The 23,904-nt window shown below is 48.7% G+C and overlaps 1 protein-coding gene and 1 pseudogene across 3 annotated transcripts in view; one reads left to right on the top strand and one right to left on the bottom strand.

Annotated features, from left to right (window-relative positions):
* The window catches only part of SPEN (spen family transcriptional repressor), a 99,888-nt gene extending 93,358 nt beyond the window's left edge, over window positions 1–6,530 (bottom strand). Inside the window, exon 1 of one of the 2 annotated variants that reach the window (XM_031664679.1) lies at window positions 6,136–6,530. In XM_031664679.1, coding sequence (XP_031520539.1) covers window positions 6,136–6,218 — 83 coding nt within the window. In that variant the 5' untranslated portion in view covers window positions 6,219–6,530. The remainder of the gene's footprint in view (window positions 1–6,135) is intronic. The other variant, XM_031664676.1, reaches the window with a different exon arrangement.
* Window positions 6,531–20,625: 14,095 nt separating this feature from the next.
* Window positions 20,626–23,045, top strand: LOC103881833 (annotated as a pseudogene). The gene has a single exon (XR_643386.3). The product of XR_643386.3 is annotated as an uncharacterized LOC103881833 (transcript).
* The last annotated feature ends 859 nt before the right edge of the window (window positions 23,046–23,904 follow it).

Raw genomic sequence — 23,904 nt, 5'->3', positions numbered from 1 at the left:
AATACAAATCTTTAAATATGCTAGAGTTCATTTCATTTCTATACTCAAAATGAAATCATAATTAAATCCAAGAATTCACTAAATTTAAGTTAGGATTTTACAGAGCCATTCCACTATGGTTTTTTTAGATGCTTGTAATCTTCAACTTGGCAGACAGGGATACATGTAGGGAGAACAATCTGAATACTGAGATACTTTAAAATTGTATCAAAAAAATCTTCACTCACTGAAAAGCATATTTCCACACACTAAAAACCAGCAAGATATCACACAAAAATTACATGGTTTATAATAAAATGATTAACATTCTAATTGGTTTCCACAGAGAGGTACACTATTTTCATTCAAAATATGTGTAGCTGTAAGGCACGTAAAAATAATAAGTTTAAAAAAATTTTAAATCAAATAGTAAAGATTTAACTACAGATAAACATACTCTATTTAGTCTCCTTGTTCAGCAAGCTAATATATGTGTTTCAAGGGGCTGAACAGCACTTATTTCAAATCATCCAATAACACAATTCAGGAGCCCAATTTAATGAATATATACACCAAGATATTTTCAGCCTACATTATTTACTCTAAATACTGTGGACAGTTAACTACAGCTCAAACTAACACTAAAAATGTTTTAAAAATAAAAGCAAGCAGGCCGGGCATGGTGGTTCGCACCTGTAATCCCAGCACTTCAGGAGGCAGAGGCAGGCAGATCACTTGAGGTCAGGAGTTCGAGACCAGCCTGGCCAACTGGGTGAAACCCCGAAAAGTCGGGTGAAACCCCGACTCTAATAAAAACACAAAAATTAGCCCAGGCGCAGTGGCTCATGCTTGTAATACCAGCACTTTGGGAGGCCAAGGAGGGCAAATCACGAGATCAGGAGTGAGAACAGTCTGGCCAACATAGTAAAACCCCGTCTCTACTAAAAATACAAAAATTAGCCGGGCGTGGTGGCAAGCACCTGTAATCCCAGCTACTCGAGAAGCTAAGGCAGGAGAATCACTTGAACTGGGAGGGCAGAGGTTGCAGTGAGCTGAGACCATGCCATTGAACTCCAGCCTGGGCGACAGAGCAAGATTCTATCTCAAAAAAATGAATAAAAATAAAAATAAAAAAATAATGAAAATAAAAATAAAAGCAAAGGCTGGGCAAGCTGGCTCATGCCTGTAATTTACCCAGCACTCTGGGAGGTCAAGGTGGGAGGATCACTTGAGCCCAGGAGTTCAAGACCAGGGCTGGGCAACATAGGGAGACCTTCCATCCCTACAAAGTATTAGTCAGGTGTGGTGGCACATGCCTGTGGTCCTAGCTACTTTGGAGGCTGAGGTGGAAGGATCACTTGAGCCTGGGAGGTCAAGGCTGCATTGAGCCATGATCCATCTTGGGTGACTCTATCTCAATCAGTCAGTCAGTCAATTAATAAAAGCAAAGAAATATATAGTCTCCGACTGGATATGCTGGTTCTCATGGAATAGTTTAAATTTTTTTTTAATTTCAGTAAAACTTCAAACTAGGGGGAAAGGGAAACTTGAAAGACTATTTGGAAAAACCTCCTACATAAATTTTCCCAAAGGATTAGTGTTCACAGGATTTAAAATGTCTCATAAATCAAGCCTGAAACCTCTTCATAAGCATACCACACAATACAATCCCAGCAATCACGAGTCTACAACAAAGGTAGTTAGAAAAAGGTGCCCTCTACACAAGCGAAACACTATCATTCTTCCCGGCACTGAGCCCTGTATTTTCCTCCAATCTGCCAGGGGCATTCCTTTTGGAAAATAAAATCCATTTTGCTATTTTTTATTATTTTGTATAATCTGTATAATTTTTCTGTATTATTCTGTATTGCTTTATATAATCATTCAGTGTAATTTTTAATGTTGCTTCAAAATAACTGAAAATTTTGTTTTATTTTTAAAATGTGCAAAAGCCTATCATGAAAATAGATATTGAAAATCAGAATATTCAAAACCAGAGGTGGTTTCACATACGGGATGGGGGTGGTATGGGTGGTATGGCCATAGACAAGAAGTGGTTTCATAGAAACCTTCTGGTCTCAAATGAAGAAGCGATGTAACAATGATACAGGTTACAGTGAGTCAAATGTGTTTAAGTCTAAAAATATCCCTAGTAGTCAGGACAAGGAAATTCAATATTTTATATTGTGTCCCAGAGGTAAAGATATCTGAATATACATAAAATGTAGTAACTATTCCATCTATTTAACTCAGGAAAGCCACTGTGATCAAACATTTAAAATCAGCAAAAACAAATTACATTTTTTTTTTCCCAACCCCCAAGACGGAGTCTTGCTCTATCGCCCAGGCTAGAGTGCAGTGGCACAATCTCAGCTCACTGAAACCTCCATCTCCCAGGTTCAAGCGATTCCCCTGCCTCAGCCACCCAAGTAGCCGGGACTACAGGCGCACACTACCATGCCGGGCTAATTTTTTGTATTTTAGTAGAGACCAGGTTTTCCATGTTCACCAGACTGGTCTTGAACTCTCGACTTCATGATTCGCCCACCTCGGCCTCCCAAAGTGCTGGGATAACAGGCGTGAGTCACCGCGCCCAGCCTCTAAAACAGTATTTTTACACGAGGGGCTACCTCACTTCACCTCTGCATAATCTTTAACCTAGTCTCTGAAACTGGAGATGGATGGGAAAAACATAAATTCGCAACATACTTAAAATCTGAAAAGATAAAGATTTTAAATATTTTAAGGGTTTATTCATTTGCTCATTCCAATTCAAGGAGTCGCCTTTGCACACACCTCTCCCTCTCATAACTAAAAGACAGGAATCAATTGTTGTATAACTCCTCCCTTCCCCCTTCAACCCAGCTAACGTACAAAGGAAAGGGCTTTCTCTATTGTGCCCCTGTAATGAATCTTTGTTAACTAAAACCCGATTCAGAAATAGTTCTCATTTAATTTTTTTAAATCAGCAAACTGAAAACTGTAAAAATAACAACAGATTTATTATTATTGCAAGAAAAGAAAAGCCAATTTTTGTAAACGTTCTGATTATGTTTTAAGGATTTGGTCTTTCTTTGGCACTGGGGGGGGGAGCCAAATCACCATCCTCCTCTCAATCTACCGTTCATTTAAAAACAAACAAAACAACTAATCAGAATGTAAATTTAAAAATAAATTTAAAAAATTTTTAAAGAATTGACTGACCTCTTTTTTCTGTTAAAACGTCTCTAAGCTGTCCCCAAAGCTGTCTGGTTTAATCTTTTTGTAAAATCCAAACACTTACTACAAAAGCCTAATCACTGTTAAGAGAACATTCATCTTGAAAACGTTTTACATAATGTATTCCCAGTGTACACCTCTTAATCCTGTAAAATAGTTATTAATGTAATCAGCTGGGGAAAAGGGTAAAAGTAGGCACTTAAAGTTCAGTTTTAATATAAGTATTGCATGGTTTTTCTCATTCTGATTTCTACAAGACACCGGAAGTGAATACTATTTCATTTTCTTGCAGAGACATCATTCTGATACAACTACTTTTTTATTCTTTTCACTTATTCAGATTTCATTTTTACTCCCAGTAGCAACCACACATTTTACAAAATATATCCCACAATAGGGATAAAAAGCCTTGAGTTCCTCCAAACAAGGTCCATTTAGCTCCACGGCTGGATCAGCAGGAACATTTCTTGTACATGCAGAAAGATAAACAAGAAACCAGAAATAGACATTACCTGGATGTTGGGGGATGAGGGGAGGAAGTGTGGGAACTGAGAATCCCAGGGTCAGAGGTGGAGATTTTTCTCTGTATACCTTTCACGTGCTTTGAACCCATAAAAATGTACTGTCTATTTAAAGAACTAAATAGATTTGTTTAAAAATGAAAAAAAAAAAAGACCTTTAAAATAAAAGAATTCCAGGGACACATGATCTGCTTAGTTTTAAAATAATCTGCTTTTATCAGTAGCATCTGCTTTTACTCTGCAATAGGTAAGATACTCCTTTGAATGCAGTCGTGAGCAAAGTGCCAGCTAAGCCGTTTTTAATACAGTAATGTTCTTCCAGACTGCCGCTTTCCAAGGCAGCTCGAATCCTCCGCCCCCTCCTCCCTCTGTGCATTCTGAGATCGGCTCTGCTGATTCCCACATAAAGTGGGTCCTGGCCGCCATTTTAGAAAGTCATTCACACAAGCCAGACCGCAGCACCGTCCACTAAGAACCCTTCCAAAGTTGCCTGGGACGATTTCTTCTTTCTTCTCTGCCCCCTCATCTTGCAGAGGGGCCAAACTCCCCACCATAGGCATGCAATGTCTCTGGAATCTGCATAATGAGAAATGACACGTCTGGGCACATAACACTGAGGAGCGAGCGAATGCTGCAATGCACGTGCTTGCACATCGGTGCATACGAATTTCCCAGGCAGAGACCTACAGAGAAGTCCGCAGGGGATTAAAGTGAGCACATCTAAGTGGTTTTTCCACTCCAATAATCTGCACCTAAATGATTTTTCCATCAAAACACTGACGATACTGAGGGAGAAGGCAGGAGGTGGGAGGCGGGTAAGGGGTGGAGCAGCGCCAGGAAGAGAAAGTTCCCATCTGCTTCCCAATCCAGCCTGCGGTCTCCCCTTCATCCTAGGGCACAGAGGTGAATTTTTGCTCCCTGCCTCCCCCCGCCCCCGCCTGGTTTCTCAGGCACGACGTAGTAAACACCGGGAGAGTCCCTGGAAGCGCGCACCTCCCCCCGGCCTGCGGAGGACAGCTCCAGCAGGTTATGAATGGCCCCACGATTCCCGGCTCCTTTTCACACGCGGACACGCGCAGACGCGCGCTCCAGCGGCGAGGGTTTAATGCCCCAGTAACAGCAACCACCAACACAATCAATGATCCTCCATTTAAAAGACAGGAGGCTCCGCCGCCGCTGCTTCCATTTCCTTATCCAAGCGGCTCAAGGCGAGCGACGCAATCTATTTTTCCCATGGTGACTCATTAATGAGGACGCTCCATAATTTCCTTCACTCACTACATAGTAAGGGAAATTAAAAGCCAAACTTGAAACCTTCCAGGGTCTTAAATATCGGAATAAACTGTCATTTTCGAATACAATCACAGATTTGCTATGGTCCCTCTGAATTTGCACCAAGTACAAGCCAATCGTCATTTTAATAAGTGTTTTATGCGGAGGCCTATCCGTTACGGTACACAAGCATTTCACAAAGAAAACGCGCTACATGCTACTCAATAAGATGTATCAAGGACAACATTTATTCTTATAATTCACAAAAATATTCAGGGGAGGTTTTTTGTTTTTTTTTTTTTTTAAGCTACATCTTCTCATCGTAAAAGGTTTGGAATGTTTTACGGTTTGATTCGGGAATTCAGGGGTGGGGGGCACCAGGGTCTTAGGGCGGCCGGGGAGTGCGACCCGAAGCTACGGGCGCCGGGGCGGGCAACCTCCTGTCAGAGTCCGCGGTCTCCTCCGCCGGAGACGAAGGAGCCCAAACGGGCGCACCAACTTATTTCACACCACTCTCCACTCGGCCTCGCAAAAACGAGAAACGTTTGCCATTCCCAGTGAGTTTCAAGGGTGCAAATCCTCCGGAGAGGTCCTAGGTGGTCTCTCTGGGTCCGTGACGCGCCCACAGTACCTACTGCGACTTCTGTTTTCGCACCGCCTTTCCCTTCGCACGGAACCCTCCCGAAGTCAGACATTGCCGAGCGCCCGCAGAGCGGCTCGGAGTGGCGGCGCCGGACCCGGCTGTCGGGCGGGCTCGGGTCCCGGCTGCTCCGGGCCAGGCACAGCGCGCAAGGACGCGACCCCGCCGCCCAGCGCGGCTCCCACCGGCTCCCGGGTCGACGCGAGGGCAGCCCCGGGGCGCCGGCTGCGTGGAGGCCGAGCCTCGGCCACCTCCCTCGTCAGGGACGCGGCCGCCGGGGCCCCGCGGGCTCTTGGAAGGCGGCGCGGCTCGACCGCCCGCACCGCCGACACCCGAGGCCCAACGCCGCGACACGGGTCGAGCGGCTGACGAGGTCCACAGAGCCCGTGGGTCCGGGCCGGGGTCCTCCTCACCAGCTCCGCGCTCCGGGAGGGGCCGGCAACGGGCCGGGCCGAGAAGCGGCGCCCGAGGAGCAAGTGCGGCCGCGGGCCTCGTGTCACTCACCGTTTGAAATGCTCGATGATCTTCTCTTCCCGCACGTTCTCGGGTAAGTTGCCCACCCAGAGGTGCCTGGTTTCCCGGACCATGCTGGGCGGCGTGCCGGCGACCGCCGCTGCTGGCTCCCCCTCGCCGGCTTCGTACGAGACCGTCAGCGCCGGGAGGCGGGTGCCGGGGCGGCGGCGGCGGCGGCTGCGGCGGTGGCGTCGGCAGCGGCGGCGGCTCCTCCGGCTCCCCCTCGTGCAGAGACCATCCCTCTCCCCCAGGTTCTGACTCTCGGGCCTCGCAGCTCCGCTCTGCCGCCACCACACACCCGAAGCCGACCCTCGCGCTCCGGCGGCGCATGCGCCCGGGCAGCGGCGGGCGGGGGAGCGGAAGGAGGGGCGAGCGGGACACGGGCGGCAGCGACTACGACGGAGCTGGCGCTGTGGCAGCCGGACGCTTCCCACCGGCGCGCGCGGCACGCCTCCCGCCGCCGCACCGCCTCCCCCTAGCCGCGGGCGCGCGCGCGTCCTCCCGCCCGCCTTGGCGGAGACGCTGAGTTCCTCCCAGCTGGCGCGCAGGCGCGCCGGCCGGGCGACGAAGTGAGGAACGCCTGGCGGGGAAGGAACGCTCGCGCCCTCGGCCCCATGCGCAGGCGCGCAGCTGCTAGTGGAGTCCCGCCGCCTGGCGGGCTCTACGTCGGGTTCCCGCGCCGGGCAAGGGGCGGCTGGGGAGGCAGGGGCGGTCTTTAGCTCCTCCAGCGGTAACCCCAGGCCCTGGCCTGGTGGAAGATATGAAGAGAAATGCAATTGGTTTCCACAGGGCTACGCGTCAAAGCGGCTGCCAAGGCCTGTCCCCTAGAAGCCAGACCCCTTCGTCCTCCGCTCACCCGGCGGCCAGCTCCCGGCGTTTCCGGGCACTCGGATCCCTGCCTGCTTGGGAAAGCGATCAGTAAAAGGGTGCCCTTTTCACCGCCCTGCTGAACAGCGACGGCTTCGGAAACGCATCCCATCCAAGAGTCACTGGCTTGTAACATGAAGCAACTTTTTTTTTTTTTTTTTTTTTTTTTTTTTTTTGAGACGGAGTCTCGCTCTGTCGCCCAGGCTGGAGTGCTGTGGCCGGATCTCAGCTCACTGCAAGCTCCGCCTCCCGGGTTCCCGCCATTCTCCTGCCTCAGCCTCCCGAGTAGCTGGGACTACAGGCGCCCGCCACCTCGCCCGGCTAGTTTTTTGTATTTTTTAGTAGAGACGGGGTTTCACCGTGTTAGCCAGGATGGTCTCGATCTCCTGACCTCGTGATCCACCCGTCTCGGCCTCCCAAAGTGCTGGGATTACAGGCTTGAGCCACCGCGCCCGGCCTTTTTTTTTTTTTAATACGGAGTCTTGCTTTGTTGCCCAGGCTGCTGGAGTGCAGTGGCACGGTCTCGGCTCACTGCAACCTCCGCCTCCCAGGCTCAAGCTATTCTCCTGCCTCATCCTCCCGAGTAGCTGGGTTTACAGGCACCCGCAAACACAACTGGCTAATTTTTGTATTTTTATTAGAAACAGGGTTTCACCATGTAGGCCAGACTGGTCTTGAACTCCTGACCTCAGGTGACCCGCCCGCCTCAGCCTCCCAAAATGCTGGGATTATAGGCGTGAGCCACTGCACCCGGCCTAAGCAACTTTTTTATATAGGATCTTGCGAAACCGTTAGCAAGATACCCTTGCTGATCGCTATGGTATACAAGGAATAAAACGAAAATGAGACAGTTAGGAATCCAATATTGTTCCCCTCAGAGGGTTTCCCATAATTTAACATTCAAACAGATAAAGGGATTAGACCTCTGGCCTTTCCAGGCCTAAGAGCCTTTGAAACCTGCAGTTGAACTTTCTTTTTTTTTTTTTTTGAGATCGACTTTCACTCTTGTTACCCAAGCTGGAGTGCAATGGCACTCTCAGCTCGCTGCAACCTCCGCCTCCCGGATTCAAGCGATTCTCCTGTCCCAGCCTTCCGAGTAGTTGGAATTACAAGCGCGCACCAACCACCACACCAGGCTAGTTTTTTGTATTTGTAGTAAAGACAGGGCTTCACCATGTTGGCCAGGCTAGTCTCGAAATCCTGACCTCAGGTGATCCGCCCACCTTGGCCTCCCAAAGTGCTGGGATTACAGGCGTGAGCCACCATGCCCGGCCAGTTGAACTTTTACATAAAGGCCAATTTACAGAAATTAAAGGAAAACCCATAAAATTAATGCAACTATATTGAGAGAAAAATAAAATTGTTTATAATAAATATCCACAGAAATACCAGAGGTGTGCTACTTCAGGTGCAAGCTAGATTTTTTTTTTTTTTTTGAGATGCAGTCTTGCTCTGTCACCAGGCTGGAGTGAAGTGGTACCATCTCGGCTCACTGCAACCTCCACCTCCCGGGTTCAAGCAATTCTCCTGCCTCAGCCTCCCGAGTAGCTGGGACTACAGGCACGAACCATCATGCCCAGGTAATTTTTTTACTTTTAGTAGAGGCAGGGTTTCACCATGCTGTCCAGGATGGTCTCGATCTGTTGACCTCATGATCTGCCCCCCTCAGCCTTCCAAAGTGCTGGTATTACAGGCATGAGCCACCAATCCAGCCAATTTTAAATACTTGGTCTCATGGATTGTCTCCTTAAATACAAACCAACTTACAAATGACACTATTTGAATTCGAAAATATTGTCACCATAAACAATGGCACTAATATCTCAGGTCACCTATGCATAACTAAATTGTTTCTTTGTACTCTCAGCTACTAGAAAGGCTAAGGCAGAAGCATCACCTGAGTCCAGGAGTTCCAAGCTCTAGTGCACTATGATAGTGCCTTGAAAAGCCCCAACACTCCAGCCTCAGCTACACAGGAGAAACCCCTCTCTTAAAAAAAGAAAAAAAAAAGTAAAATTGACTATTTACATCTGGCCATTTCTGTGTCACAATTATCACATGAGGAAAGTCAGGCTAGCACCCTACGACCTAAACTCATGAACTATTCAGTAGTGTGAATGTGGCTGCAGTTAGTCAAGTGTTGAACTGATATGCATTTTTCTATAAAGCATGAATTTGAATACAAGCACCCATGTTTGAAGCACATTTTAAAATCTGATGTAAATTACTCATTTAAAATCTGATAGACTCTGAATTACCTAAAACTTCTTGGGAAAGACCAGTGTCACCATAAAGAACACAGTCACCATGAAGAACAGTGTCACCTCAATTGTATTAAAAGGTGCAACTGACAAGAGGATTCAGGAAATGTCTTGCAATTAGAGAAATAAAGAGCATATCTCACCATGAATGCAGGCTTCTGTTAAAATCATGATTAAAAAAAAAAAAAAAAAAGCCAGGTGAGGTGGCTCACACCTGTAATCCCAGCATTTTGGGAGGCTGAGATGGACGGATCACCTGAGGTCAGGAGTTCCAGACCAGCCTAGCCAACATGGTAAAACCCCATCTCTAATAAAAATAAAATAAAATAAAAAATTAAAATAAAATAAAAAATTAGCCGGGCGTGGTGGCACGTGCCTGTAATCCCAGCTACTTGGGAAGCTGAGGCAGGAGAATCGCTTGACCCCGGGAGGCGGAGGTTGCAGTGAGCCGAGACCAAGCCATCTCACTCCAGCCTGAGCAACAAGAGCGAAACTGAAAAAGTTTTTTTTTGAGACAGAGTCTCGCTCTGTCACCCAAGCTGGAGCGCAGTGGCACAATTTCAGTTCACTGCAAGCTCCGCCTCCTGGGTTCACGCCATTCTCCTGCCTCAGCCTCCCAAGTAGCTGGGACTACAGGCACCCACCACCACGCCTGGCTAAATTTTTATTTTATTTTTAGTAGAGATGGGGTTTCACCATGTTAGCCAGGATGGTTTCGATCTCCTGACCTTGTGATCTGCCCGCCTCGGCCTCCCAAAGTGCTGGGATTACAGGCATGAGCCACCATGCCCAGCCTAAAAAAGCATTTTTAAAAAAACACATTATCAGACTGGGCACAGTGGCTCATGCCTATAATCCCAGCACTTTGGGAGGCCGAGGTGGGTGGATCACCTAAGACCAGGGAATCAAGACCAGCCTGGTCAACATGGTGAAACCCGGCCTCTACTAAAAATACAAAAATTAGTGTGGCGTGGTGGTACTCGCCTGTAATCCCAGTTACTCAGGAGGCCGAGGCAGGACAATCGCTCGAACCTGGAAGGCAGAGGTTACAGTGAGCCAAGATCATGCTACTGCACTCCAGCCTGGGAGATAGAGTGAGACTCAGCCTCAAAAAAAAAAAAAAAAAAAAATTTCATCATTATAGCCAGGTACTGTAGTCAAATCAAGATACAGTGATTGCATGTCAAGTATGAAGTTTCTTGCTTTTTTGTTTTGTTTTGGTTGACTTTTTCTATTGCAAAAGCTCTTAATGGGGCCGGGCGCGGTGGCTCAAGCCTGTAATGCCAGCACTTTGGGAGGCCAAGACGGGCAGATCATAAGGTCAGGAGATCGAGACCATCCTGGCTAACACTGTAAAACCCCGTCTCTACTAAAAAATACAAAAAACCAGCTAGGCGAGGTGGCGGGCGCCTGTAGTCCCAGCTAATCGGGAGGCTGAGGCAGGAGAATGGCGTAAACCCGGGAGGCAGAGCTTGCAGTGAGCTGAGATCCAGCCACTGCACTCCAGCCTGGGCGACAGAGCCAGACAGCGTCTCAAAAAAAAAAAAAGCTCTTAATAATAAAACTGGTAAGTACATGCCCTTTGCTCAGCCCCAAATCAAGTTTTTGATTTTCTCAGTGCTTTTCATTTTTGCTGACAATGCATCAAAAAAACACCAGAAAAGCTTTTCTCCATTGGTATTCCTGTTACAAAGCTTTACAGGGGCAGAACTTCGTTAAAGCATGTATCTTTGTTATGTTTTCAATAGAAAGGCAACCCACTCTGTTATTCTCTGATGATTTTCTTAATTTAACAATAATTGATGCTCATTGAAAAAGATCAAAAAGTAAGTTGTGATTTATCTATGATAAATGGATGGTGAAGCGAATTTCCTCATTTGATTATTAAAGATAATTCAGAAAGCTGACATTAAAGCAGAGCCATTTGCAAAGTGGAATTAAAATAGATTTGTTTTTAATCAGGTTTTATTTTTCACACTGTGAGGAGCTGCTGTATTTAGCATGCTAGACATGCTCAAAGAGTTCAGTCATGCGTAGTGAAAGCTCAGATGGAAAAAGCGTCTGAGCCTCAAACTCAGGCTTTGAATGCTATCCCAGCCAGTAGAGTAGTAAAATAATATCTCCATTTAAACAGGAGGACACGATAGTTATCAGATTTTAACAAGAATTTGGTTACAAATCAGGTCCCAAGCTATTAAAATTAACCTGTTTCGGCCAGGCGCAGTGGTTCACACCTGTAATCCCAGCACTTTGGGAGGCCAAGGTGGGCGGATCACCTGAGGTCAGGAGTTCAAGACCAGCCTGACCAACATGGAGAAACCCTGTCTCTCCTAAAAATACAAAAATTAGCCGGGGGTGGTGGTGCATGCCTGTAACCCCAGCTACTCAGGAGGCTGAGGCAGGAAGGAGAATAGCTTGAACCTGGGAGGCGGAGGTTGCGGTAAACCGAGATGACGCCATTGCACTCCAGGCTGGGCAACAAGAGCAAAACTCTGTCTCCAGAAAAAGAAAAAGAAAAAAAAATTCAGCTGTTTCAGGAGAAAACATACACTTAAAATATAAGCATTTTGGCCAGGCCCAGTGGCTCACGCCTGTAATCCCAGCACTTTGGGAGGCCGATCACAAGGTCAAGAAATCCAGACCATCCTGGCTAACACTGTCAAAACCCATCTCTACTAAAAATACAAAAAATTAGCCGGACATGGTGGTATGCACCTGTAGTCCCAGCTACTCAGGAGGCTGAGGCAGGAGAATCGCTTGAACCCGGGAGGCGGAGGTTGCAGTGAGCCTAGCTCGTGCCACTGCACTCCAGCCTGGGCGACAGAGCAAGACTGTCTCAGAAAAAAAAAAAAAGAAGAAGGAGGCGGCCAGACATGGTGGCTCACGCCTGTAATCCCAGCACTTGGGGAGGCCGAGGCGGGCGGATTACGAGGTCAAGAGATCGAGACCATCCTGGCTAACACAGTGAAACCCTGTCTCTACTAAAGAATACAAAAAAAATTAGCCGGGCATAGTGGCGAGCACCTGTAGTCCCAGCTACTCGGAAGGCTGAGGCAGGAGAATGGCGTGAACCCAGGAGGCAGGGGTTGCAGTGAGCCGAGATTGCGCCACTGCACTCCAGCCTGGGTGACAGAGCGAGACTCCGTCTCAAAAAAAAAAGAAGAAGAAAAAAAAAAAATATATATATATATATATGCATTTATTTTTTTTTTTTTTTCGAGACAGTCTTACTGTGTTGCCCAGGCTGGAGTGCAGTGACACGATCTCAGCTCACTTCACCCTCCGCCTTCCAGGTTCAAGAGATTCTTGTGCTTCAGTCTCCTGAGTAGCTGGGACTACAGGTGTCTGCTACCACGCCTGGCTAATTTTTGTGTTTTTAGTAGAGATGGGGTTTTCCCATGTTGGCCAGGCTGATCCTGAAACACTGACCTCAAGTGATCCACCTGCCTAGGCCTTCCGAAGTGCTGGAATTACAAATGTGAGCCACTGTACCCAGCCCAAAATATAAAAAACATATATATATAAATATATATATAAAGTATTTCTTCTTTGTTTCTTTTGAGACGGAGTCTTGCTCTGTCGCCCAGGCTGGAGTACAATGGTGCCATCTCAGCTCACTGCAACCTCCACCTCCCAGGTTGACCTGATGCTCCCACCTCCGACTCCCTAGTAGGTGGGACTAAGGTGCACACCACCATGCCCAGCTAATTTTTGTAGTTTTAGTAGAGACAGGATTTCACCAGGTTGGCTAGGCTGGTGTGGAACTCCTGACCTCAGGAGATCCACCTGCACATTTCTTCTTAAAGGCATCATATAAAATTATATTAACTGGCCAGGCGCGATGACTCATGTCTGTAATCCCAGCACTTTGGGAGGTCCAGGCGGGTGGATCACGAGGTCAGGAGTTCAAGACCAGCTTGGCCAAGATGGTGAAACCCGCTCTCTACTAAACATACAAAAAAATTAGCCAGGTGTGGTAGCAGGCACTTGTAATCCCAGCTACTCGGGAGGCTGAGACAGACAATTGCTTGAAGCCAGGAGGGGGAGGTTGCAATGAGCCAAGATCATGCCACTGCATTCTAGTCTGGGCGACAGAGTGAGACTGCGTCTCAAAAAATAAGTAAATACAATAAAATAAAATTGTATTAGCTAGCTATAAAACGAACAAAGCCCCAACCACATGAGAATTTGACAATACCAACAAACCCTTACTATTAGAGCCAAGTTTTTTCCCCAAAATAACAGAAAATAAAACACTGTAATATTATCCAAGGGTGTTTGACATCTTGCCTTTTTTTTTTTTTTTTTTTTTTTTTTTTTTTGAGATGGACTCTCGCTGTGTCCCCTAGGCTGGAGTACAGTGGTGCAATCTCGGCTCATTGCAACCTCCACCTCCTGGATTCTAGCAATTCTCCGATCTCAGCCTCCAAAGTAGCTGGGACTACCGGGGCATGCCACCATGCCCAGCTAATTTTTTTGTATTTTTAGTAGAGATGGGGTTTCAGCATATTGGTCAGGATGGTCTCGAACTCCTGACCTCTGGTGATCCACCCGCCTTGGCCTCCCAAAGTGCTGGGATTACAGGTGTGAGCCACAGCGCCCAGCCTCACATCTTGCTATTTCTGAGGCTCAAATGGAGATAGACCAGTTTATTAACAGACTCATGTTGATACAGTAAGGTCACTCTGGTGAAACTGTCAATAAATTATCAGAACTCCGCCAGACGCAGTGGCTCATGCCTGGAATCCCAGCACTTTGGGAGGCCATGGTGGGCGGATCACCTGAGGTCAGGAGTTTGAGACGAGCCTGACCAACACGGAGAAACCTCGTCTCTACTTAAAATGCAAAATTAGCTGGGCATGGTGGCGCATGCCTGTAATCCCAGCTACTTGGAAGGCTGAGGCAGGAGAATTGCCTGAACCCAGGAGGCAAGGGAGGAGGAGGTTGCAGTGAGCCAAGATCGTGCCATTGCACTCCAGCCTGGGCAACAAGAGCGAAACTCCATCTCTAAATAAATACGTAAATAAATTATCAGAACTCCAAAAAAGTGAACAGTATTAGCTAGCTAGTCCTCTAGTTCTTTTTTGTTGTTGTTTTTGAGACAGGGTCTCCCTCTACTGCCCAGGTGGAGTACAGTGGTGCAATCTTAGCTCAAGGCAACCTCCACCTCCCAGGATCAGGCCATCCTCCCACTTAGTAGCAGAGTCTACAGGCACACACCACCAGGCCCAGTTAATTGTTGTTGGTATTTTTTTGTAGTGGCTTCTCCATATTGCCCAGGCTGCTCTCGAACTCCCAAACTCAAGGGATCTGCCCGCCTTGGCCTCCCAAAGTGCTGGGATTATAGGTGTGAGCCACTGCACCCAGCCTAGATCCATTCTTTAAGCAAGCTAATACTTCATAACAGAGCCAGGCACGGTGGCTCACGCCTGTAACCCCAGCACTTTGGGAGGCTGAGACAGGTGGATCACCTGAGGTCAAGAGTTCGAGACTAGCCTGGCCAACATAGTGAAATCCCGTCTCTACTGCAAATACAAAAATTAGCTGGGCATGATGGCACGCGCCTGTAATCCCAGCTACTCAGGAGGCTGAGGCAGGAGAATCACTTGAACCTGGAAGGAAGAGATTGCAGTGAGCCAAGATTGCACCACTGTACTTCAGCCTGGGCAACAGAGCTGACTCCGCCTAAAAAAAATACTTAGGCCGGGTGCGGTGGCTCACGCCTGTAATCCCAGCACTTTGGGAGGCCAAGGCAGGCGGATCACGAGGTCAGGAGATCAAGACCATCCTGGCTAACACGGTGAAACCCCGTCTCTAGGCCGGGCGCGGTGGCTCAAGCCTGTAATCCCAGCACTTTGGGAGGCCGAGACGGGTGGATCACGAGGTCAGGAGATCGAGACCATCCTGGCTAACACAATGAAACCCCGTCTCTACTAAAAATACAAAAAAATTAGCCGGGCGTGGTGGCGGCGCCTGTAGTCCCAGCTACTTGGGAGGCTGAGGCAGGAGAATGGCGGGAACCCGGGAGGTGGAGCTTGCAGTGAGCCGAGATCGCGCCACTGCACTCCAGCCTGGGCGACAGAGCGAGACTCCGTCTCAAAAAAAAAAAAAACAACAAAAAACTTAATGAGGTACTTTACTGTTCAACCCTCTAAATAAAAAATTTATTCCATGTTAAATAAAGCTAAATAATGTATTCCATGTTATTTTTAGTTTTTCAGAAATGAATATACTGGCTGATATATTTTAAACTCAGTTCCTAAGTTTCTACAATTGTTTATTCCTGGAAAGTTGATAAAAGTAACATTTTTCCCTCTATGAGGAAATACTGGTAATATACTTAATACCAAGAATTATTAATGCAATTTACCAATATTTGTGTAATTGAGTGGAAAACAGACTGGAAAGGTATTTGGGTATTTGCAAATGTTAATCATGGTTAATGCCTATGTGGTAGAATTTGAATTTTTTTTAAAAATTTTATTCCTGGCTGGGAGCAGTGGCTCATGCCTGTAATCACAGTACTTTGGGAAGCTGAGGCCAGTGGATCACCTGAGGTCAGGAGTTTGAGACCAACCTGGCCAACATGGTGAAACCCCGTCTCTACTAAAAATACAAAAATTAGGGCCGGGCGCGGTGGCTCACACCTGTAATCCCAACACTTTGGGAAGTCGAAGTGGATGGAACACGAGGTCAAGAGTTTGAACCAGCCTGGCCAAGATGGGGAAACCCCGTCTCTAATAAGAATATAAAAATTAAGGCCAGGTGCGGTGGCTCATGCCTGTAATCCCAGCTACTTGGGGGGGCTGCTGAGGCAGGAGAATTGATTGAACCCAGGAGGCAGAGGTGGCAGTGAGCCAAGACTGCACCACTGGACTCCAGCCTGGGCAACAGAACAAGACTCTGTCTCAGGAAAAAAAAAAAAAAATAGCCAGGCATGGTGGCATATTCCTCTAATCCCAGATACTTGGGAGGCTTAGGCAGGAGAATCACTTGAACCTGGGAGGCGGAGGTTGCAGTGAGCCGAGATCATGCCAATGCACTCCAGCCTGGGCGACAGAGCAAGACTCCATCTCGGGGAAAAAAAAAAAAAGTGCCTGGCGCGGTGGCTCACATCTGTAATCCCAGCACTTTGGGAGGCCAAGACGAGCGGATCACGAGGTCAGGAGATCGAGACCATCCTGGCTAACGGTGAAACCCCATCTCTACTTAAAATACAAAAAATTAGCCGGGCTTGGTGGCGAATGCCTGTAGTCCCAGCTACTCGGGAGGCTGAGGCAGGAGAATCACTTGAACCTGGGACGCAATGGCTCCAGTGAGACGAGCTCGAACTACTGCACTCCAGCCTGGGCAAAAGAGCAAGACTCTGTCAAAAAAAGAAAAATGTATTCCTCTATATTTTCTTTTTTTTTTTTGAGACAGAGTCTTGCTCTGTCACCCAGGCTGGAGTACAGTGGCGTGATCTCGGCTCACTGCAAGCTCTGCCTCCCAGGTTCACACCATTCTCCTGCCTCAGCCTCCCCAGTAGCTGGGACTACAGGCGCCCACCACCACGCCCAGCTGATTTTTTATATTTTTAGTAGAGACGGGGTTTCACCGTGTTAGCCAGGATAGTCTCTATCTCCTAACCTCGTGATCTGCCCGCCTTGGCCTCCCAAAGTGCTGGGATTACAGGCGTGAGCCACCGCGTTCGGCCTCCTCTATATTTTCTAAATTTTTCTTTGGTTAACTGGTATTACTTTTACTGTATTTTATTATTCTTTGACATAGGGTTGCTCTATTTCCCAGGCTGGAGTGCAGTGCTGTGATCACCTCTTACTGCAGCCTCAACCTCCTGGGCTTAAGCAATCCTCCAGCCTTAGCCTCCTGAGTAGCTGGGACCACAGGCCCATGCCACCACACCTGGCTTTTTTTTGGTTTTTTTTTTTTGAGACCATGTCTCACTCTGTCACCCAGACTGGAGTGCAGTGGCGCAATCTTGGCTCACTGCAATCTCCGCCTCCTGGGGTCAAGGGATTCTCCTGCCTCAGCCTCCTGAGTAACTGGGACTACAGGGGCACGCCACCACACCCGGCTAATTTTTGTATTTTTAGTAGAGATGGGGTTTCGTCATGTTGGCCAGGATGGTCTTGATTTCCTGACCTCGTGATCCACCTGTCTCAGCCTCCCAAAGTGCCAGGATTACAGGCGTGAGCCAGTGGGCACGGCACCCTAAGTTTTTATCCTTTTTAAAAGAGACAGTGTCTGACCATATTGCCCAGGGTGGTCTGAAACTCCTGGTCTCAAGTGATCCTCCAGCCTCAGCCTCCCAAAGTGCTGGGATTATAGAAGTGAGCCACCAAGCCCTGTCAGGTATTGCTTTTATAATCTGAAACAAAAACGTTATAATAAAATGACTTGGGCCACCCTGGTGGCCCACGCCTGTAATCCCATCACTTTGGGAGGCCGAGGCAGGTGGATCACCTGAGGTAGGGAGTTTGAGACCCGCCTGACCCATATGGAGAAACTCCGTCTCTACTAAAACTATAAAATTAGCCAGGTCCAGTGGTGCATGCTTATAATCCCAGCTACTTAGTAGGCTGAGGCAGAAGAATCGCTTGAACCTCAGAGGCGGAGGTTGCAGCGAGCCGAAATCACCCCGTTGTACTCTAGCCTATGCAAGAAAAGCAAAATTGCGTCTCAAAAAAATAAAAAATAAAATAAATGACTTTTGGAAGTTAGCATCTGGGTCACTTTAGTTGAGGGCTCCCCTGAAATGTTGATAGTTGACTGTATTAAATTAACATATTTATTATATTAACAAATCCCACATGAACAAAATGTTATTACTCTCTATGTTAATTCAGAGATTTTATTTAACTTTTTTTTAGAGGTTGTCGTTCTGTCACTCCCGCTAGAGTGCAGGGGTAGGATCATTGCTCACTGCAACGTCAAACTCCTGGGCTCAAGGGATCCTCCCGCTCCAACCACCGGACTACAGGCAAATGCCATGGTGCCAGGCCCTCATTCAACCTTTTAAGACCCTACTGGTAATCATTATCAAAAAGCTTAACTGTTTCACCATAAGTGATCATCACATTAGCGAAAACACCCAGGTCTAGGAGATTGTAACTTCTACAACATCAAGACACAAGCAGAATGTAAATAACGCAAATCGAGACTTCTGTTTTCTTTTTTTGACGGAGTCTCCCCGTCGCCCTGTCTGGAGTGTAGCTTCACAATCTCGGCTCCCTGCAACCTCCCCGTCCTGGGTTCAACCCATTCTCGTGCCTCAGCCTCCCCAGTAGCTGGGATTACAGGCGCCGGCCACCATGCCCGGCTAATTTTTGTATTTTTAGCAGAGACGGGATTTCACCTTGTTGGCCAGGCTGGTCTCAAACTCCTGACCTCAAGTGATCCCCTGCCTCAGCCTCCCAAAGTGCTGGGATTACAGGCGTGAACCACCACAACCGGCCAAAATTTCTGATTAATTCAGAGAAGGCTATCAAACTGCATTTGATGAAATCTCAAAAACAATACCAAATAAATCGTGTTTAGTAGCTTATTACATATGGATGGAAATTTTCAGCAGATTTGTTTGAGGCTCCCCTGCTGCTCCTCTCAGACACCTGGCTGTAGTTTGAAGTAAATAATTCAAACAGGCCCGAACCGGTGGGTCACGCCTGTAACCCCAACATTTTGGGAGGCTGATGTGGGAGGATCACTTGAGCCCAGGAGTTCCAGACCAACTTGGACAACAAGGCAAGACCCCTCTCTCTACAAAAAATTTAAAAATTAGCCAGGTGTAGTGGTGCGCCTGCAGGTGGGTGAATCCCTTGAGCCCAGGAGGTCAAGGCTGCAGTGAGTTCTGTTCGTGCCACTGTACTCCAGCCTAGGCGACACAGAGACTCTGTCTCTAAATAAATAAATAAAATAAATCCATCTCCAGGATCCTATTAGACAGCACAAAAGAACTTTGATATGATGCCTATTTCAAATTATAAAACATACACACCACAAATTTTCTTCCTCTTATTTAGTAGTCAGTAGTATAATTACCGTAGGAACGCCGATTTTAAAGACTTTATTAAGCATAAATTATGTTAAGATAGAATCTATAACAGAAATTCTACGAATTCAAGAGACACTTAACCTGGTCATTTCCAAGCCTCAAATTACAGCCTTGTCAGAATTCTATTGCTTGCTGGTACTTCAACACTCTCTAGACACGTTTCATATACTGAGTTCATAGGACTCTGGCACCAACTCACAGTTCCCACCGGGCAATGAGCTCGCCCTTTGTTAGGGGCTACGGGGCGGCTCCGCCCACCGCACTGCCTCGGCCCGACCCCGGGCTGGCGCAGTCAGTGGTGCACGCGCACCCGCCCCGAGTCAGCACCTCACGAGAGCCGTAGGGTCGCCGCGCGGCTCGCCCCCCGATTGTGGCGTCCACGCTGGCCTCTAAGAGCCCCCGATGTGCTTTCTTCTCGAACAAGCTCTCTTTTTTAAAGCCTTGCACCTACAGGGACTTGGGGGTGCGTCACAAGACAATACATCTAGGGAAGTGGCTATGCCAGCAGGGACGCGAGGGTCCTTGACCGGGCAGCCTGGCAAGGAGAGCGCGCAGGCGCGAGGCAGAGGCAAGCCTCCCGGCTTCCCCGAACTTTGCACACAGGGGAAGTTGATTACACAAGAGGGTTTTTTTCGTTTTGGTTTGGCTTTTTGTATTTTGAAGAACCCAAAACCCCAGCGATAATTTCCACCACACTCCTAAAGGACAAGAGGGAGGGGAGGCACTGAACGAAGAGCAAGTGCGGTCACTATGGTTACCACCGCCCAGCTCAATTCGGCAGAGGGAGAAACAGCTGCGGCCTAGGCCCTCTGCACCCACGCACCTAGCCTGAGCCCAGGGCCCGCCCCGCCGGCCTGAGCGGAGGACTGTGGCGGGCACTAGGAGCCCCACCCCGTTCCAATGAAAATGACACCTTTTAAGACCATTTTAATTATTTTTTTTAAAAAAGGCCGGGCATGGCGGCTCACACCTGTAATCTCAGCACTTTGGAAGCCCAGGCGGAAGGCTCTCTTGACGTCAGGAGTTCCAAAGCAGCCTGGGGAACACAGCCAGAACCCAACTCCCAGCGGGGGGCCAGATGGGAGGAAGCCGGGCGGGGTGGCTCAAGCCTGTAATCCCAGCACTTTGGGAGGCCAAGGTGGGCAGATCAACTGAGGTCAGGAGGTCGAGACAAGCCTGACCAACATGGTGAAACCCCGTCTCTACTAAACATACAAAAATTACCCGAGCGTATTGGCCGCCGCCTGTAGTCCCAGCAACATGGGAGGCTGAGGCAAGAGAATGGCTTGAACCCGAGAGGCGGAGGTTGCAGCGAGCCGAGACTGCACCACTGCACTCCAGCCTCGGTAACAAGAGTGAGATTCCGTGTCAAAAAAAGAAAAAAAAAAAGACACCTTTCTTTGGGTTTAGTGAGCAAACATTCCACGCAGTGCCTAACGTAAGCCGGTCGGGGCACCACCCAGGCCTTGGGTCAGGACTGTTTTCCCGTTTCGAGAAGACTCCACCACACTCCACACGGCTCCACTCAAGAGCCGTTCCAAACATGGCGCAGGCAGGGGTGGAAGGCAGCCTCATTCCCGGGGCGCAAAGGGGAGACTAATCTCCCGGAAACTTCGGAGTACAGAATCGATAACCCCACAAGAAGCTAGTTGCCGCGAATGGGCCTTGAGGAAAAAGTGGGTCGGGCACAAGCGAGCTGTTCAGACGCACTTCACATCAAAGACTCGGTGACAACACAGGGAGATGAAAACGACCACGGGCGCAGGCGCGCGGAACCACGACTAGCGCGCTTTGGGACGACCCCTCCCGCTTCCCTCAAAGGCCAAGGAAGTGGCTCCGACGCGCTTGCGCGGGGACGGAATGTTGGGGGGAGGGGGAACCCTTTCCCTTCTTTGTGAGAGAGAACCGCCCCCGCACGGCGAGCGCGCGCGCGCTCACGCACCACTCTCACACTCCGGCGCGCCCCAGGCTTTCCGCCCGGCGTCTCGCGCATGCGCGGAGAGGAAAGCGGTAGCGAAGTCGGAGGCTTTTTGCCGAGTTTCTGTGAGAAGTTTCTGGAAAGACGGAGCCAAAGGGACGCTGGGGGGTGGGGAGCGCAAGGAAGCAAGCGTTTGAAAGAAAGCGAAAAACCCCAAGCACACCGCCACACCTCCAACCTTCGAGCCACGGCCCAGAGCCCAAGTCCACTGAGACCCTCATGCCTGGGAAAAAGCATAGGGACCGTGGCAGCGGCTCCTCCCTCTGCCATTGCTTAGCCCCCGAGATTCCTCAGCATGGGGAGAGGGCAGGGGGTAGCCATGAGAAGCGTAGAGCGCCCACTGGACGTTTGCGAGGTGGAAAGCAAGCCGAAACCCACCCTTTGGAGCCGCCTCCGCGCACGGGCCCCCTCGAGTGGGCTCAGTACGTTAGGACTCAGCGTGGCCGCCGAAGCATTGGGTTGGGGGCGTCTTTCACTAATTTTTTCTAGGTTTTCCCTCCTCTCGGGCTCTGTGGTCTCTTCCCCGCCCGTCTTCACTTTGGTGGCCTGACGCTAACGCTGCGAGTGTGGGGAAACCGTAGTAACCCCGAGTCTGAGGGGCGCCCTGGGCGGCGGTGTTCCGTCGCTTCCAGCCGTTTCCCCTTTAAGGAAAGCCCCCGAGAATGGCCCGTGTGGCCGAGTAAAGGTAGCGTGCGCCCGCACAAAGGCGCCGCGTTGTTGGCGGCCCCGGACGCGGTCGCAGGTGACGCCGGGCGCCCTGGGCGGGGCGGCGTGGGAAGACTGGGGCGCCTGGGCGGGTAGAACGACGTTGGCGCTCGCGGGGCCAGGCCGGGGGAGGAAGCCACGGCATCTAGCAGGTGCCTCTCCGCGGCCGAACGACTGCCATTTTGTGGTGCGGTCGCCGCCATTTCGCGCGGCCGAGGGGCGGGGTATGGGCGGAACGGCGGGCGCGCCCGGGCCTTCCCCCGGGGCGGCGGGCGAACGCGGCCCCTTTGTTCTTTCCTTCTTGGCTTGAGGCCCCAGTCTCGACCGCTGACTGCCTCGAAACCGGGCTGCGTTCGAGTGGCCATGCGGCGTGTGAACCTTGAAGCGCGGCCGGGGCGTCCGCAAGGCGGACTCTTCCGCCCTGCAAGCCCTTCGAAAGTGAGATTTCTCACCCCACCCTTGCAGGGTGGAGGGAACACGTTTTAAAGAGGGGATGGCTAGAACTCAGCCGTGGGAAGTGGCTGTCTAAAGCCTTGTGCTGGTGCCAGTAGCAGACCCGTGCGCGTGCTGGGCTTTGAGCGATCATGGCGTTCTGCAAATAGCTCAGCTGCAGAGCGTGCCCCTTAGAGCTTCCTGTGCTGCCCGGAGGCCTCACAAAGGTGCTAAAACCCGGTGTCCCCAGAGGTTGGCTTCTTTGGGAAAAAAAAAAAAAAAAAAAAAAGGGGTGGGATGTCTTTTGACGTGCTGGAAGACCGAGTAGAATGCGACGTTGCTTTTCATTGGCTGGCCATGAAGCACGCACTGCGCAACTGTTTTCCAGATACGGGTTTATAGCCCATTATTTATATCTGAGCCATAAACTTGAACAATAGATTGGAATATTTTATTTCTGCCTGTTGAGAACATCTCCCATTTAACTTCTTTTTGAAGTCTTAGATGCGTATGTAAATAATACATTGACCCAATAGAATCTATTGTGTGCTTTCAAGCGTCATTTCAAATCCTGAAAGAGCTATTGTTTTTCTGATTTCAAAAGAAATATTTAAATGTGAGTCTTGGTGTTTTATTGCTAACGTTGTGGTTCGAAATCAACAAAACCAGGAAATTCAAGAGAACTGCTGCTAAATTTGTCTTCCCCGTTTGCTTTCTTGCAAGGTTTGTGTGTGTGTGTGTGTGTGTGTGTGTGTGTTTGTGTGTTTAAGTTTGTTTTTCTTCACCACAGCGTGAGTTCATAAAAGAGCCAGCCCTTTTTGGCTCAAATCTATTGGCATCTCAGCAGCCATAGTTTTTTTATTTTATTACTATGTGTAATTATAGGAAGTTATTTGTTTCAACAGTAGGAGGTAAAGCTTATAATGATGGCATGAAAAGGTAAAAAACATCTGTTGTTGACAGAATCGATCAGGATTTGGTGGCTTCCAGATGAAATAAGTATCTGAGAAGAGGTTTTTGGATTCCAAATAATTTAGTTTCATGATGACCAAAAGCACTGCATAGAGCTTTAAATTTTTATACCGTGTCTTTTGACATCAACTGTCTTTTTTTTTTTTTTTTTTTTTTTGAGACAAGGTCTCACTCTTGTCTTGTGGAATGGCGAAATCACAGCTCACTGCAGCCTCGACCTCCCTGGGCTCAGGTTATCCTCCTACCTCAGCCTCCTGAATAGCTGAGACAATAGGTGCGAACCACCATGCTGGGTTTTTTTGTTTTTTGTTTCTTGTTTTTTTGAGAAGGAGTCTCTGCCCCTAGGCTGGAGTGCAGTGGCACGATCTAGGCTCACTGTAACTTCCGCCTCCCCGTTTCAAGCAATTCTCCTGCCTCAGCCTCCGGAGTACCTGGGATTACAGGCAGGCCTCACCACGCCAGGCGAATTTTTGTATTTTCAGTAGAGAGGAGGT

Source organism: Papio anubis, chromosome 1 (assembly GCF_008728515.1).
Source record: "Papio anubis isolate 15944 chromosome 1, Panubis1.0, whole genome shotgun sequence".
Lineage (NCBI taxonomy): Eukaryota > Metazoa > Chordata > Mammalia > Primates > Cercopithecidae > Papio > Papio anubis.
The sequence above is the reverse complement of the archived record's forward strand: the minus strand, read 5'-3'. Positions and strand labels throughout refer to the sequence as shown.